The 13,737-nt window shown below is 38.9% G+C and overlaps 1 protein-coding gene across 7 annotated transcripts in view; it reads left to right on the forward strand.

Annotated features, from left to right (window-relative positions):
• Positions 1–13,737, forward strand: part of GALK2 (galactokinase 2) — a 174,862-nt gene that overhangs the window by 132,260 nt on the left and 28,865 nt on the right. For all 7 annotated transcript variants that reach the window (XR_003120261.1, XM_025390821.1, XM_025390818.1 and 4 more), the window contains one exon: positions 6,168–6,378. Coding sequence is in view for 6 of the 7 variants with exons in the window: in XM_025390821.1 (XP_025246606.1) it covers positions 6,168–6,378 (211 nt within the window). In the remaining variant the exon portion in view is untranslated. The remainder of the gene's footprint in view (positions 1–6,167; positions 6,379–13,737) is intronic.

The raw sequence follows: 13,737 nt of genomic DNA on the forward strand, positions 1-13,737 counted from the left end.
AATTCTACTAAGCATATTTTCTTTGCAATATGGTTCTATTCTTCCATTTTTGGCAACATGTGAATGAATATAATTGTTTGAAGATGGTCTCATTAAATAAATAAACTCTCATGTAAAAATATTTTTAAAAAAAGCTTATCTCAGTCTGAACAAACTTTCTGTTTTCCAGCAATAATAATGAAGTGTCAGTTGAAGAATGGCCAGGTCAAGATAGTTTTGAAAATGAGACTGATCAGCTAGGGCTCCACATGGCAAAGTTGTAATGAATAACATTTATTTTTCCTTTCTTCCTATTTTTCTCAGATCCTTTTTGGAAAAAGAGTACTTTTTTTTTTTTTTTAAATCAAGTTAACATAGAGAAGTACACTAAACCAATAAAGACAATTTTTCTTTGTTTTGCCTTAATGCTAGCAATTTCTTCTATTCTCAACTTCTGTCTCACCTTCTTTCTCTGTCTCTATCTCTGTCTCTTTCTCTCTGTCCACCAGCTTTCAAAAGCTAATTGATGCAAATTCATAAAAAATCAGAGCCTTGTAGAGCATTTGACTAAAATTAAAATTTTTTCAAAGCAAACTCAATAGAGATTTATAATTACTACTTGTATAAATGATATTTTAATGAAGCACATTTTTATGATAAAGTAACCAGGGATCCTTAGTATCCCGGCCCGCGGGATCGTCGAAGCAGGCCCTGGAGGAGGGAGTGGGAATTTGGGGGACAAGAGACACGAGAAATGGAGACAAGACAGTGCTCTGATCAAGTCTCGTTTAATGGCGGTAATGCAATGCCTTATATACACTTGGAGGGGAAGGGGTTGGGCCAGAGGCGGAGATGATCTCATCGCGGAGGGTGTGGCTAGGTAGGTATTGGTTTCTCTGGTCGGAGGTCATGTTGCGCCTGCGCTGTCAGTTGGTAATTTTCCTGGGCGCAGGATGGGGCCTGCGCTACAAAGTAACGATTTTCGCCGCGGGCGGGGGAAAAACAGGTGAAGAAAAAACAGGAAGAGCGCCATCTTTTATGAGGTATTGATACAAAAGAGAAACAACAAATCTAGGGAGGAGGTAGAAGGTGGAAAGGAATAGAGCTCGGGCGTTTAATCATTAATTATTATTTGCTATGGCCGGGGCGCGCAGCTCCGGACACCTTAGTAGGTACAAAATTTTTCATATTTTACACATAGTTGGGGCTTAAATGTTTCCAGAAGTGCTTTCCTTATACAGTATCCCTTAGTTATATTGAATAATAAAATGTGTGATGCCCATAATAAGTATTATGGGAAGTCAAGTAGGGAAGAGAAATTATACTGTTGCTTTTTGCATACCCTGAGCTCCTTGTGACAACATGAGAGGCAGTGAAGGAGAGAGTTTCATATGATCCTCTTACACTTCAAGGAAAATTCATAGTGATTCTTTACAGGGCCTGTCTGGTCAGGGTCCATCAGTCATGAGTTTTTAGTTCCTGTCACTTAGTAGTCAGTATGAAACTTATTCTTTGTCTGGTGATAGAATGTGAGGAGAAGTTGGCATAATATGCTCAGGGTTTTGGCAGTTTCCTTGAATTTGAGCAGAGAAAAATTAAATACTCAAGAACGTAGCCAATTTCACTCAGCCAGTTGATTCAATAGTGCATACTCTGCCAAGACTCTAGCATGGAGTATTCAGGCAATGGTGAGTCCAAGCTGCATGGCAGAGGACATACATACTGGGGAATAGGGGTAATGTGTTTAGTGGAACCAGATTGTGGCAGGACCTTCAGTGCTATGCTCAGGCTTACCCAGGCTTGGCTTTGAAAGCAGTGGTTGTTATAGGTATTTTAGAAATATTAATATGGTAGCAGAAGCTTTTGCCTTGGTTGAAGAGAAGTAGGTACTAGAGTATCAGTGAGGATGGGATAAAAAGGGAGAGATATGAGAGAAGCTCTGACTGGACCTAGTAAGGGTTGGGTACAGGCTCTCTATGATTCGATTTTTGTTTTCCTTCTGGCGTATACTTCATTACTTTGAGGAAGTTTTCCTTGACTGCCTTCTGGCCTCAGTTAGGTTAAACACTCTTTTATGTGCCCTTACCATGTCATGTATTTTTCTATTATAGCAGTTTATCACAATTAGATGAAGTTCTTTATGTTAAACATAGTTTTAATTTAACCTCTGTCTTTTCTGGTGGACTGTGAGCTGCACGTGGTCAGGAGCCATGTATGCCTTACTCACTGCTGTCTGCCTGGGGCCTGGAAAGTAATAGGCACTCAGTAAACACTCATTGTGAGCAGATGCACATGAATGAAGGAAATGAAGAAAAAGCTTTTAGTCAATAAGGGCTGCAGCTTCAAGACACAATGGTTGGTGAAAAGCATAATGCTGCCATTGATAGGTTTTGAGAAGGTAGGATGGACTAGAAGTTGACCAAAAAGTAGGAGATGATGAGAGTTCTTCATGAATATCTTAACACTTTCTCTACCATACCCTCTTACCAGAAGACCCAGGGAGTCTCAGACCAAGAGCAGAGGGCTTAGTATTTTTGTTTGTGTCTGGGACAACCTGAAAGTGCTAAGGAGTTAATATCCTTGAGAGCCGCCTCAATCAGTGATAACTGGGAGTTATTGGGTAAATACTTTGGCTTTCTTGCCCATGGTAGGACAGGACTGAGCTTTACACATACAGATTCCAGAGGACCTGTGATTTGAAGCTCAGCAGGCCCAGACTCACCTGCCAACATCAGTATACCTCATATTGACTTCTCTTCCTGTCTCACTTTCCATTCCTCTATTAATGTTTCTTAGGATCACCTTCCCCTCAAATTCTTACCCTCAAATTTTTGTCACAGGGCCTGCATCTGAGAGAAACCAACCTAAAACAGAGTTTTAGCACTATTTATCAGTGCCTCTTTCCATGACTGTGGACAAAGCACTTGTTGCCTGCTTTCTTGTCCACAGAGCATGGAACAGAGCTCAGGAACCTCTCAGAAGTGGTATCTGATATGAATACTTAATGTTTGACATGGTGAAAAGAAAATGGTGAATGTGGACAAAGAACTGCCTTCTCTTATTTCCCCGCCCTACTACTGAGTGAGAAAGTTGTGACAAAATAACCCATAGCCCTGACTCATAGCCTTGCTTCACAAATGTGAAGGAGGTCAGTCACCTGGGCCACAAGTGCCTTCACGAAGCTCTGTCTTTGAGCAACAATGATCTTATCCACCCATTTCCTTCATCCAAAAGTCATCTTTCTGTTTTCCAAGCCAAATTTCAAAGGGCTTAAGAGGCTTTTCTATTTGACTCCCTCAATGTAGCATAATTCAATAGCTCATGGGCTGTGCAGCTGTCATTGGGGGCATATGGTAGATTTCATCCTTAATTGAAATACACACCAAATTGGTTGTGTGGATTCTCCAGCTGAGGGCTCACTGGACAACTCATGTCACAGTAAAGTGGGATATTGCTGGAGTGAATGTGAACTGCCTTAATCTGCAGAAGAGCACATCGGGAGGCTGCCTTTGAAAACTGAATCTTGTGGGCTGCAGCCATCTCTTGCAGACTTTCTCCCCACACATCACTGGCCCAGTTTTCTTGGATCAAGTGCCTGGGGCAATGTGACTGGTTCAAGAGAGAATGGGAATGGGAACTTGGAGATCAAAAGCTTCTTAGAAAGAGCCCACTGTCATCTCTTGGGGGCAGTTCTCTGATGTTTTTCTTTTTTTGTTTGGAAGGAACCCATTTATCAAAGTGTTTTTAAATTACTGGAATGTTCACTTCTAGCACAGATCTAGGTTTGTGTTTTGAAATGTGTTTCTAAGACTTGATCAGTGATTTGAACTCATATGGGTAACTTGATATAGTCATCATCCATACCTCATTGAGAATGTGGCCTTGGGGAAGCAAGAAAGAGTTATAAGACCTGGATTCAGTTTCCAACTCTGTTATTAACTAGTTGAGATACTTTGTTTTCTTGTTTTTGTTTTTTTGAGACAGAGTCTTACTTCATCACCCAGGCTGGAGCACAGTGGCCCCATCTCCGCTCACTGCAACCTCTGCCTTCTGGGTTCAAACGATTTTCATTCCTCAGCCTCTTGAGTAGCTGGGATGACAGGCACATGCCACCATGCCCAGCTAATTTTTGTATTTTTAGTAGAGACGAGGTTTCGCCATGTTGGTCAGGCTTGCCTTGAACTCATGTCCTCAAGTGATCTGTCCACCTCAGCCTTCCAAAGCTGGGATTAATGAGGCCACCACACCTGGCCTTGTTAAGTGACTTTGGACAAGTCACTTACTATTATTATTATTTTTGGAGACGGAGTTTGGCTTTTGTTGCCCAGGATGGAGTGCAATGGCACGATCTCAGCAAACTGCAACCTCCGCCTCCCGGGTTCAAGTGTTTCTTCTACCTCAGCCTCCCGAGTAGCTGGGATTACAGGCACGCACCATCATGCTCAGCTAATTTTTGTATTATTAGTAGAGATGGGGTTTCACCATGTTGGCCAGGCTGGTCTTAAACTCCTGACCTCAAGTGATCCACTCACCTTGGCTGCCCAAAGTGCTGGGATTACAGGCTTGAGCCACCACACCCGGCCTACTATTATTTTCTAAATAGAGAAATAATATCTGTCTCACAGGATTGTTGAAGATTATAAGAAATATGGGGCATATTTTAGACTATATCGCACTATTATTTTTGTTAGCTTCATTGCTTATCTCAGTTGGATTGTGGATGTGTTGCCAGAAAGCATCATTGTAGGAGATCATTGACTTCAGCTCTTTTTTTCCATATAAAATAAATATATATTTATTCTTTTGTATTATGTATATCTTTGTAAGTTTTCTCAAATTATTTTTGGAATACATTGGAATATAGAACATGAATGAGTGAATGAAATGAATGAATGAATGAATGAATGAATGAATGGGTCAGTCTGTGGAGCTATCAACCCAGTACTGCTAATGAACTAATGTGCTAAGCAAACAGGTCGGAAGAAGTTTTAGCTCATGTTTTTGTTTTCTTTTTTTTTTTTTAATGACACCATGTTCCATGAAATAATTCAACCAAAAATCATAGTTCTGTTGTTTTGTTTCCCAGTTTGGCCTTAAAATCATTAACTCATTTCAAATATACAAGCCAGGGTTTTAAAAAGAGGATTAAATTAATATAAGAACTTCTGTTATTAACATTCTTCAGAAGTCAGTGGCTGTAACCAGAGTACAATAGTCTTTTGGTAAACCCCGCTTCCTGTCAAAAAGAAAATCATCAACATAATGGAAGAGTAAATCAGATGCACATTTTCTTGAAGACTGATTTCCCCTTCTCTTGTTTCTTTTTGCTGTTTAAACTGCCCCTCTGTCCTCACACCCAGGCCATGAATATTGTAGACCTCAGGATGACAGAAATCTTCCCTGTTTTGATTGCCACCTACTCTGATATTGTTTGGGGAGAATGACAGAAATATATTCTGGATTGGGGTTCCCATGGTGGTTACAGATTTGGTTTGTACTTAACCTTCGCCGTCAGATTGAGGAGATAGCTCAGGATGCAGTTAGAAGCCAAACTCTTTTTCTTGAGGATAGAGGAACATACAACTCTACTACCACCAGTGACCTAATGAAGTGCTTCACATAAGGTCACCAAGGAGGTTTTCATTTCAAATTTATGACTTTACCCCAAATGCCCATATAATGCCATTTTCAAAGAGACATATAGTAAACAGGAAGTACCCTAATTGGACGTACAGTATCCTTTCAGGACCCAGGTCACATGAGATGTAAGTGGTTTTCTCTTGACTTCCTAGGGAGGAATGCAGTAGGCATGAACTGAATAGGGATAAAAGAGTAAAATTATTCAAAGAAATAGCCCGGAGGGAAAGTGGTGACAGGCCAAAAAAAAAAAAACAAACAAACAAAAAAAAAAAACCAGTGAGGGATTAGTTGAGTGTGTGTGCATGTGTGTGTGTGTGTTTCAGGACAAATACTTAACTAGTCAGTGAGTGTCATACAAACATGTTTAATTCCAGGCAGCTGAAGCCAGTATGCATTTCCAAGTAATGGTGGGAAATTTAGAGAGGTTGAATGGAAAACAACAACAACAACAAAAAAAAAAACAGCTTGAAGTTGAATCTGGCTAATTAAAATAGTACATATCAAATTCTGAAATAAAAATTGACCATTATCTCGGTTTGAATTTGCAGCTCCTGGCTAAATACAAAAACTTGCAATGGGACAACGTTCTGCGGCTGGACGAGGTGCAGGCTAAACTAGGGATTAGTCTAGAAGAAATGTTGTTGGTCACAGAAGATGCCCTTCATCCTGAACCCTATAACCCTGAGGAGATCTGTAGGTGTCTGGGAATTAGCCTGGAGGAACTCCGAACCCAAATCCTGAGTCCAAACACTCAAGATGGTGAGTTGGCTGCAGAAAGTAAGATATAGGTTATTCCCTCACTCACAGCTGGGAGGTTTCAACTTCTCCACTGGTTTTACAGCATACTTGAGGGAATTTGGAAACTGTGTTTCAGCAAGCTTAATTATTTAGAATCTTAGCTTCATAAATGTATTCATTCATTCATACATTTTCATTCATTCATTCATCACTATGCTGGGTAGGTAAGGGTGAATGAGACATGATTCCTGTCTTCCAGGGGCTTATAATTCAGTAAGCTTCTCTTTTTTATCTTTTTTCCCTTATCCATTTTTTTCTGGTTGTTATGCTACTTGTATAAAAAATGGACTAGGTTAGAGAACTGCTCTAACTCTGTGAAACAATGCTCAGAACACTATAAAGTGTTCACTTCTTAGGTTGAAACTTGTGGCCCAATTTAGTGTGGAAGCTTATTTCTATTTGTGGTCTGCTTTCAGTTAATTTTATTTTTCTACCAGTAACATCAGAAACTGAGATGAAGGCCAGGTAAATGTTGCAGGCACAGGATGGAGTCTTGGGCTGGCTGTTCCTCTTAGACTAAAGGTTATCTAATGGTGAGAAATCAGTACTGGGGGCAAGGACATCTAGTTAAGATCCAGTTGCCCTTAGTGGAGGGTTATGGGGGATAAGTAGGAGATTAACACAAACATCAGCCTCAGGGCCCCATTTCTGTCTCATTCAGTTCAGTTCTACAACTGATCGTTGAGTTGCTACTGTGGATTTACCCACAAAGTAATTTCTTAAAGGTTTCATATACTGAAAACTTTGGGATGAGATAAGGGAATCATTTGGAAGCAGGGATTGGGTTTTAGCTTCTAACACTGTCGATCCAATTTAATTTGATGAAGCTTGATTGAGTCTTTAGAACCAGTATAAGCAAACTATGGCCTACTGGCCAAATCAGGCCTGCCGTCTGTTTTTATGAAATAAACTTTTACTAGAACATGGCCATGTATTAGCTGTGGCTGCCTTTGCACTATAAGAGTTGAGTAGTTGCAATAGAGATTGAATAGTCCACAAAACCTAAAATATTTAATATCTGGTTCTTTGCAGAAAATGTTTCCTGGCTCTCATTTCAGAAAGGCAGTAGACTAAAGTTTACCTCAGTTTTGCCATGAAAATAGGCATAACAGGTTTATGATGTTAAGATGTTATATAAGATATAAGGTTAAGATGCTTCTCTTATGAGAATAATCTGTATAATGTGCTAAGAATAATGCCTGGTAGTGGAGGTACTAATAGAGTGATGAATGTGGTGATGGAGTTGTATTTGGGTCTAGGGAGACCAGAAAACAAAGAAGACAAAGCCAGCTTAAGGCTGGGTGCAGGGGCTCATGCCTGTAATTCCAGCACTTTGGGAGGCCGAGGTGGGTGGATCACTTGAGGCCAGGAGTTTGAGACCAGCCTGGCCAACATAGTAAAACCCTGTCTCTACCAGAAACACAAAAATAAGCCAGGCATGGTGGCAAGCACCTGTAATCCCAGCTACTCAGGTGACTGAGGCATGAGAATTTTTTGAATCCAGGAAACAGAGGTTGCAGTGAGCTGACATTGTGCCACTGCACTCCAGGGTGAGACACTGTCTCAAATAAATAAATAAGTAAATAAATAAGCAAGCCAGCCAGCTTAACTAAGGAGTTAGCAACCAGCCAAAAATTAAATAATAAATAAATATTTCCTAGGTAGGCAAACAGTCAAAAAGAATTCCAGTCTGACCAAACAGTAGATACAGAGGCAGAAAGAAGTGAGAGAAGATTATATGTCCAGAGAACTACAGATAGTTGAGTGTTTCTTGAAAATAATGTACACAGTAGAGAATGATATGGTATCAGGCCAAGGTTGTAGACAGACCCAGATCACCAAAGGGCTTATTAAATAATTGTGTGTGTGTGTGTTGTATAGATAATGTGGGAGGTAATCAATATTTATTGAATGAAGAAGTTGGGTAAGGTATTGGATAGGGAGAGGTTCAGGGGAATAGCCTTTCTCCTTTGACCTAAGATATTGATTTCTTTAACAAATATGTATTGACTTCTGTGGACTGGAAATTGTGCTAGATGCTGGGATGCAAAGATAAGCAGGACACAGTCTCTACTTTATAGCGACTTAGTGTCTAATTGGGGGAGAGTGCCATACAACAATCACAATAAATAATACCTGCTATAATAAAGGTATTTATCAAGAACCCTAAAAGTATGGAGGGAAAAGTGCCTCAGGTCCTGTAGATGGTGGTTCCATTTTGAGCTGCATCCTTAGAGAAGTTATGAATTTCCTAGACTTAGAGAGATGACCAGCCATTCCAGGCAGAGAGTAGAGCTTGAATGAAGACAAAGTAGCACAAGGAGTGGAGTATTGGAGAACATGCACCAAGAGGTATTGTGTGCAGTATGAGTTGGAGGACAAAAAGACTGCGTAAAAGGATGCCAATTAGGGAACTATTGCTCTATACTCTATACTGAATGAGAAGAGCCTGAAGTAGGGTAGATTGCTCAACTGGTAGATTCTTAAGACTGTAAAATGGAATTCAGTTGCATTTGGCAATTGCTGGTATCTAGGAGTGAAGGAAAGAAGAATGGGAAGAAGGAAGGGAAGGAGGGAGAGGAAGAAGGAAGGAAAGGAAGAAGAAAAGAAATATAAGGTAAATAGGTCCAAGGTATGGATAACTGGGAACGTTAGGAAATTATAGTGTCGAAGTGATTTTGGCAGTAAGATGACAAGCTTGTTTCTCTCTCTCTCTCTCTCTCTAGATAGATAGATAGATAGATAGATAGATAGACAGATAGATTATCTATCTATCATTGAATTTGTCTGGTGTGATAGCAAGATATCTAAATAGAGATGTAAAACAGGTAAAGATCCAAATGATATAGTAGTTAGATTTGGGAGTTATTGTTGAAAAGGTAAGAAAATCTTAATAGACATTGAAAATGTTGACTTTCAAATGATCTTAAGAGTCATTTCATGGTGTCACTTAGTTCAGAAGCCTTCAGAGGCTTACCATTACCTAATTGCCTGAACTCTTCTGGTCCTGTCTTAACTACGTTCTGTCCTGTGTCCCTTTGGAGCCCATATGTGCCTGTGTGGACAGTGTTACCTTGGTTGGGCCATTCCACTTACTAATTGGAAGCTTCGTCTTCCCTCTGGGCTTTTAATCCTAAACACCACTGTGCTTTTATAAATGAATTTTCTCCCTTTTCTGAAATGCAGTTTCTACCTGTCTTAAAAGCTTAATGTAAGTCTTAATGTAATTCTTATCTTTTGCTTATACTTCTTAATCCACAACCTATTCTCTTTCTCTGTATCCATCTGCCTGTCTTTCCTTCCCTTCTTTTAGAATTTTTTTGAATAAGTAAATTTCCCAGAATGCTTTAGAAAATACAAAGAGCAATTTGCTTATCATACAACATGTGTTTCTGTCTCTCTGCCTCTCTTTCTATGTATATATTCATAAGCTTTTCCCCCTGAAGAATAATGACTTCACAGTTTTTATTAAAATGAGGCATGCTTCATCTTCTTTTTTTCCAGAACTTTTATTTATTTTCTTTTTCAACTTAATTTTAGGTTCAGGGCATACACATGTAGGTTTCTTACATGTATAAATTGCATGTTTCTGGGGTTTGGTGTACACATGATTTTGTCACCCAGGTAGTGAGCATAGTATCCAAAGGGTAGTTTTTTGACTCTCACTCTCCTCCCACTCACCATCCTCAGTTAGGCCCTGGTGTGTATTTTTCCTCTCTTTGTCACCATATGTACTCAGTGTTTACCTCCTACTTACAATTGAGAACATATGGTATTTTTTCTGTTCCTGCCTTAATTTGCTTAGGATAATGTCCTCCAGCTGTATCCATGTTGCTACATAGGACATTATTTCATTCCTTTTTATGGCAGCATAGTATTCCACAGTGTATTTGCACTAGATTGTCTTTATCCAGTCAACCATTGGGCATCTAGTTTGATTCCATGTCTTTGCTATTGTGAATAGTGCTGCAGTGAATATATAAGTGCTTGTGTCTTTTTTTTTTTTTTTTCTGAAAGAGTCTCACTCTGTTGCCTGGACTGGTATGCAGTGGTGTGATCTTGGCTCACTGCAGCCTCCGCCTCCCTGGTTCAAGAGATTCTCCTGCCTCAGCTTCCTGAGTAGCCGGGATTACAGGCACCCGCCATGACGCCCAGCTAATTTTTTGTATTTTTAGTAAAGACAGGGTTTCACCATGTTGGCCAGACTGGTCTAGAACTCCTGACCTCGTGATTCGCCTGCCTTGGCCTCCCAAAGTGTCGGGATTACAGGCGTGAGCCACCACGCCCGGCCACATGTGTCTTTTGGGTAGAATGATTTATATTCATTTGGGTATATACCCAGTAAAGGGATTGCTGAGTTGAATGGTAGTTCTGTTTTAAGTTCTGTGAGAAATCTCCAAACTGTTTTCCACAATGGCTGAATTAATTTACATTCTCACCAGCAGTGTATAAGCATTCCCTTTTCTTGGCAAACTTGGCAACATCTGTTATTTTATTACTTTAGTAATAGCCATTCTGACTGGTGTGAGATGATATCTCATTATGGTTTTAATTTGCATTTCTGTAATGATTAGTGATGTTGAGCATTTTTTAAATATGCTTGTTGGCCATGTGTATGTCTTCTTTTGAGAAGTATCTGTCCATGTCCTTTGCCCATTTTTTAATGGAGTTATTTGTTTCTTGCTTGTTGATTGGTTTATAATTTTTATAGATTCTGGATATTAGACATTTGTAAGATGCATAGTTTGCAAAAATTTTATCCTATTCTGTAGGTTGTCTGTTTACTCTGTTGACCGTTTCTTTTGCTGTACAGAAGCTCTTTAGTTTAGGTCCCACTTGCCAATTTTTGTTTTTGTTGCAATTGCTTTTGGAGATTTCATCATGAAATCTTTGTCAAGGTCTATGTTCAGAACTGAATATACTGGCTTTTTTTTTTTCTAGGATTTTTATAGTTTTAAGTCTTACATTTAAGTTTTTATCTATCTTGAGTTGATTTTTGTATATGGTAAAAGGAAGGGGTCCAGTTTCCATTTTCTGTGTATGAATAGCCAGTTATCTCAGTACCATTTATTGAATAGGGAGTCATTTCTCCATTGCTTATTTTTGTTGACTTTGTCAAAGATCAGATGGCTGCAGGTGTATAGATTTATTTCTGAGTTTTCTATTCTGTTGCATCAGTCTATGTGTCTGTTGTTTTATGCTGTTTTGGTTACTGTAGCCTTGTAGTATAGTTTAAAGTTGAGTGGTGTAATGGCTCTGTTCTTTTTCCTTAGGATTGCTTTGGCTATTTGGGCCCGTTTTTGATTTGAGTTTTTGAATTTTTTTTCTAATTCTGTGAAAAATGACATTGGTAGTTTGATAGGAAAAGCATTGAATCTGTAAATTGCTTTGGGCAGTATGGCCATTTTGATAATATTGATTCTTCCAACCCATGATCATGGAGTGTTTTCCTGTTTGTTTGTGTTGTCTCTGATTTCTTTCAGCCATGTTTTGTAATTCTTCTTGGAGAGATCTTTCACCTCCTTGGTTAGCTATATTCCTAAGTATTTCATTCTTTTTGTGGCTATTGTGAATGGTATTGTGTTCTTGATTTGGCTCTTAGCTTGGACATTACTGGTGTATGAAAATACTGCTGATTTTTGTACATGGATTTTGTATTCTGAAACTTTACTGAAGTTATTTGTCAGTTCCACAAGCCTTTGGGCAGAGACCATGGGGTTTTCTAGCTATAGTATCATATTGTCAGTGTAGAGAGATAGTTTGACTTCCTATTTTCCTACGTGGATGCCTTTTATTTCTTTCTCTTGCCTGATTGCTGTGGCTAGGACTTCCAATACTATGTTGAATAGGTGAGAATGAGAATCCTTTTTTTGTTCTGGTTCTCAGGGGAATGTCTCTAGCTTTTGCCTGTTCAGTATGATGTTGACTGTGGGTTTGTTATAGATGGCTCTCATTATTTTGAGGTATGTTCCTTTGATGCCCAGTTTGTTGGTAGTTTTTAACATAAGAGTTCTTGAATTTTATTGAAAGTCTTTTTATTTCTATTGAGATGATCATATGGTTTTTGTTTTTAATTCTGTTTATGTGGCAAATCACACTTATTGATTCGCCTATGTTGAACTAACCTTGCATCCAAGGAATGAAGGTGGCTTGATCATGGTGGACTTGCTTTGTGATGTGCTGCTGGATTCAGTTTCCTAGTTTTTGCTGAGTAGTTTTGCATCTATATTCATCAGGGATATTGACCTGAAGTTTTCTTTTTTTGTTGTGTCTTTGCCAGGTTTTGGTATCAGAATCATGCTAGCCTCAAAGAATGAGTTAGGCAGGTGTCTCTCCTCTTCAATTTTTGGAAATAATTCCAGTAGGATTGGTAACAGGTCTTCTTTATATGTTTGGTAGAATTTGACTGTGAATCCATCTGCTCCAGGGGTTTTTCTGGTTGGTAGGTTTTTTATTGCAGATTCAATTTTAGAACTTTTTATTTGTCTGTTCAGGAATTCAGTTTCTTCCTGGTTCAGTCTTGGGAGGTTTTAGGGTCCCAGGAGTTTATCCATTTCTTTTAGGTTTTCCAGTTTGAGTGCACAGAGGTGTCTGCTATAGTGTCTGAGGGTGTTTTGTATTTCTCTGAGGTCAGTGGCAATATCACCTTTGTCATTTCTGATTATGTTTATTTGGATCTTCTCCCTTTTTTCTTTATTAATCTAGGCAGCAGTCTGTCAATCTTATTTATTCATTCAAAGGACTAGTTTTGGTTTTGTTGATCTTTTGTGTGGATTTTTATGTCTCAATTTCATTTGGTTCAGCTCTGATTTTGGTTGTTTACTTTCTTCTGCTAGCTTTGTGGTTGGTTTGCTATTGTTTTCCTAGTTCTTTTAGGTGTGATGTTTGGTTATTAATTTGAGATCTTTTTAATGTTTTGATGTAGGTGTTTAGTGCTATAAACCTTCCTCTTAACACTACGTTAGCTGTGTCTTACAAATTCTGATATATTTTTGTTGTCATTAGTTTTACGGAATTAATTTCATTGCCTTAATATCCTTCTTTACCTAAAAGTTATTCAGGAGCAAGTTGTTTAGTTTTCATGGAATTGTATGGTTTTGAGAAATCTTCTTGGTATTGCATTCTTCTTTGTTGATTTATTTTATTGTGCTGTAGTCTGAGAGCATGATTGTTATGATTTTTTTTTTATTTGTTGAGAATTACTTTATGGCTGGGCATGTGGTCAGTCTTATAATATGTGCCATGTGCAGATGAGAAGAATGTATATTCTGTTGTTGGGTAGGGTATTCTGTAGATATCTGTTAGGTCCATTTGGTCAAG

This window comes from Theropithecus gelada, chromosome 7a (assembly GCF_003255815.1).
Source record: "Theropithecus gelada isolate Dixy chromosome 7a, Tgel_1.0, whole genome shotgun sequence".
NCBI classification, from domain to species: domain Eukaryota; kingdom Metazoa; phylum Chordata; class Mammalia; order Primates; family Cercopithecidae; genus Theropithecus; species Theropithecus gelada.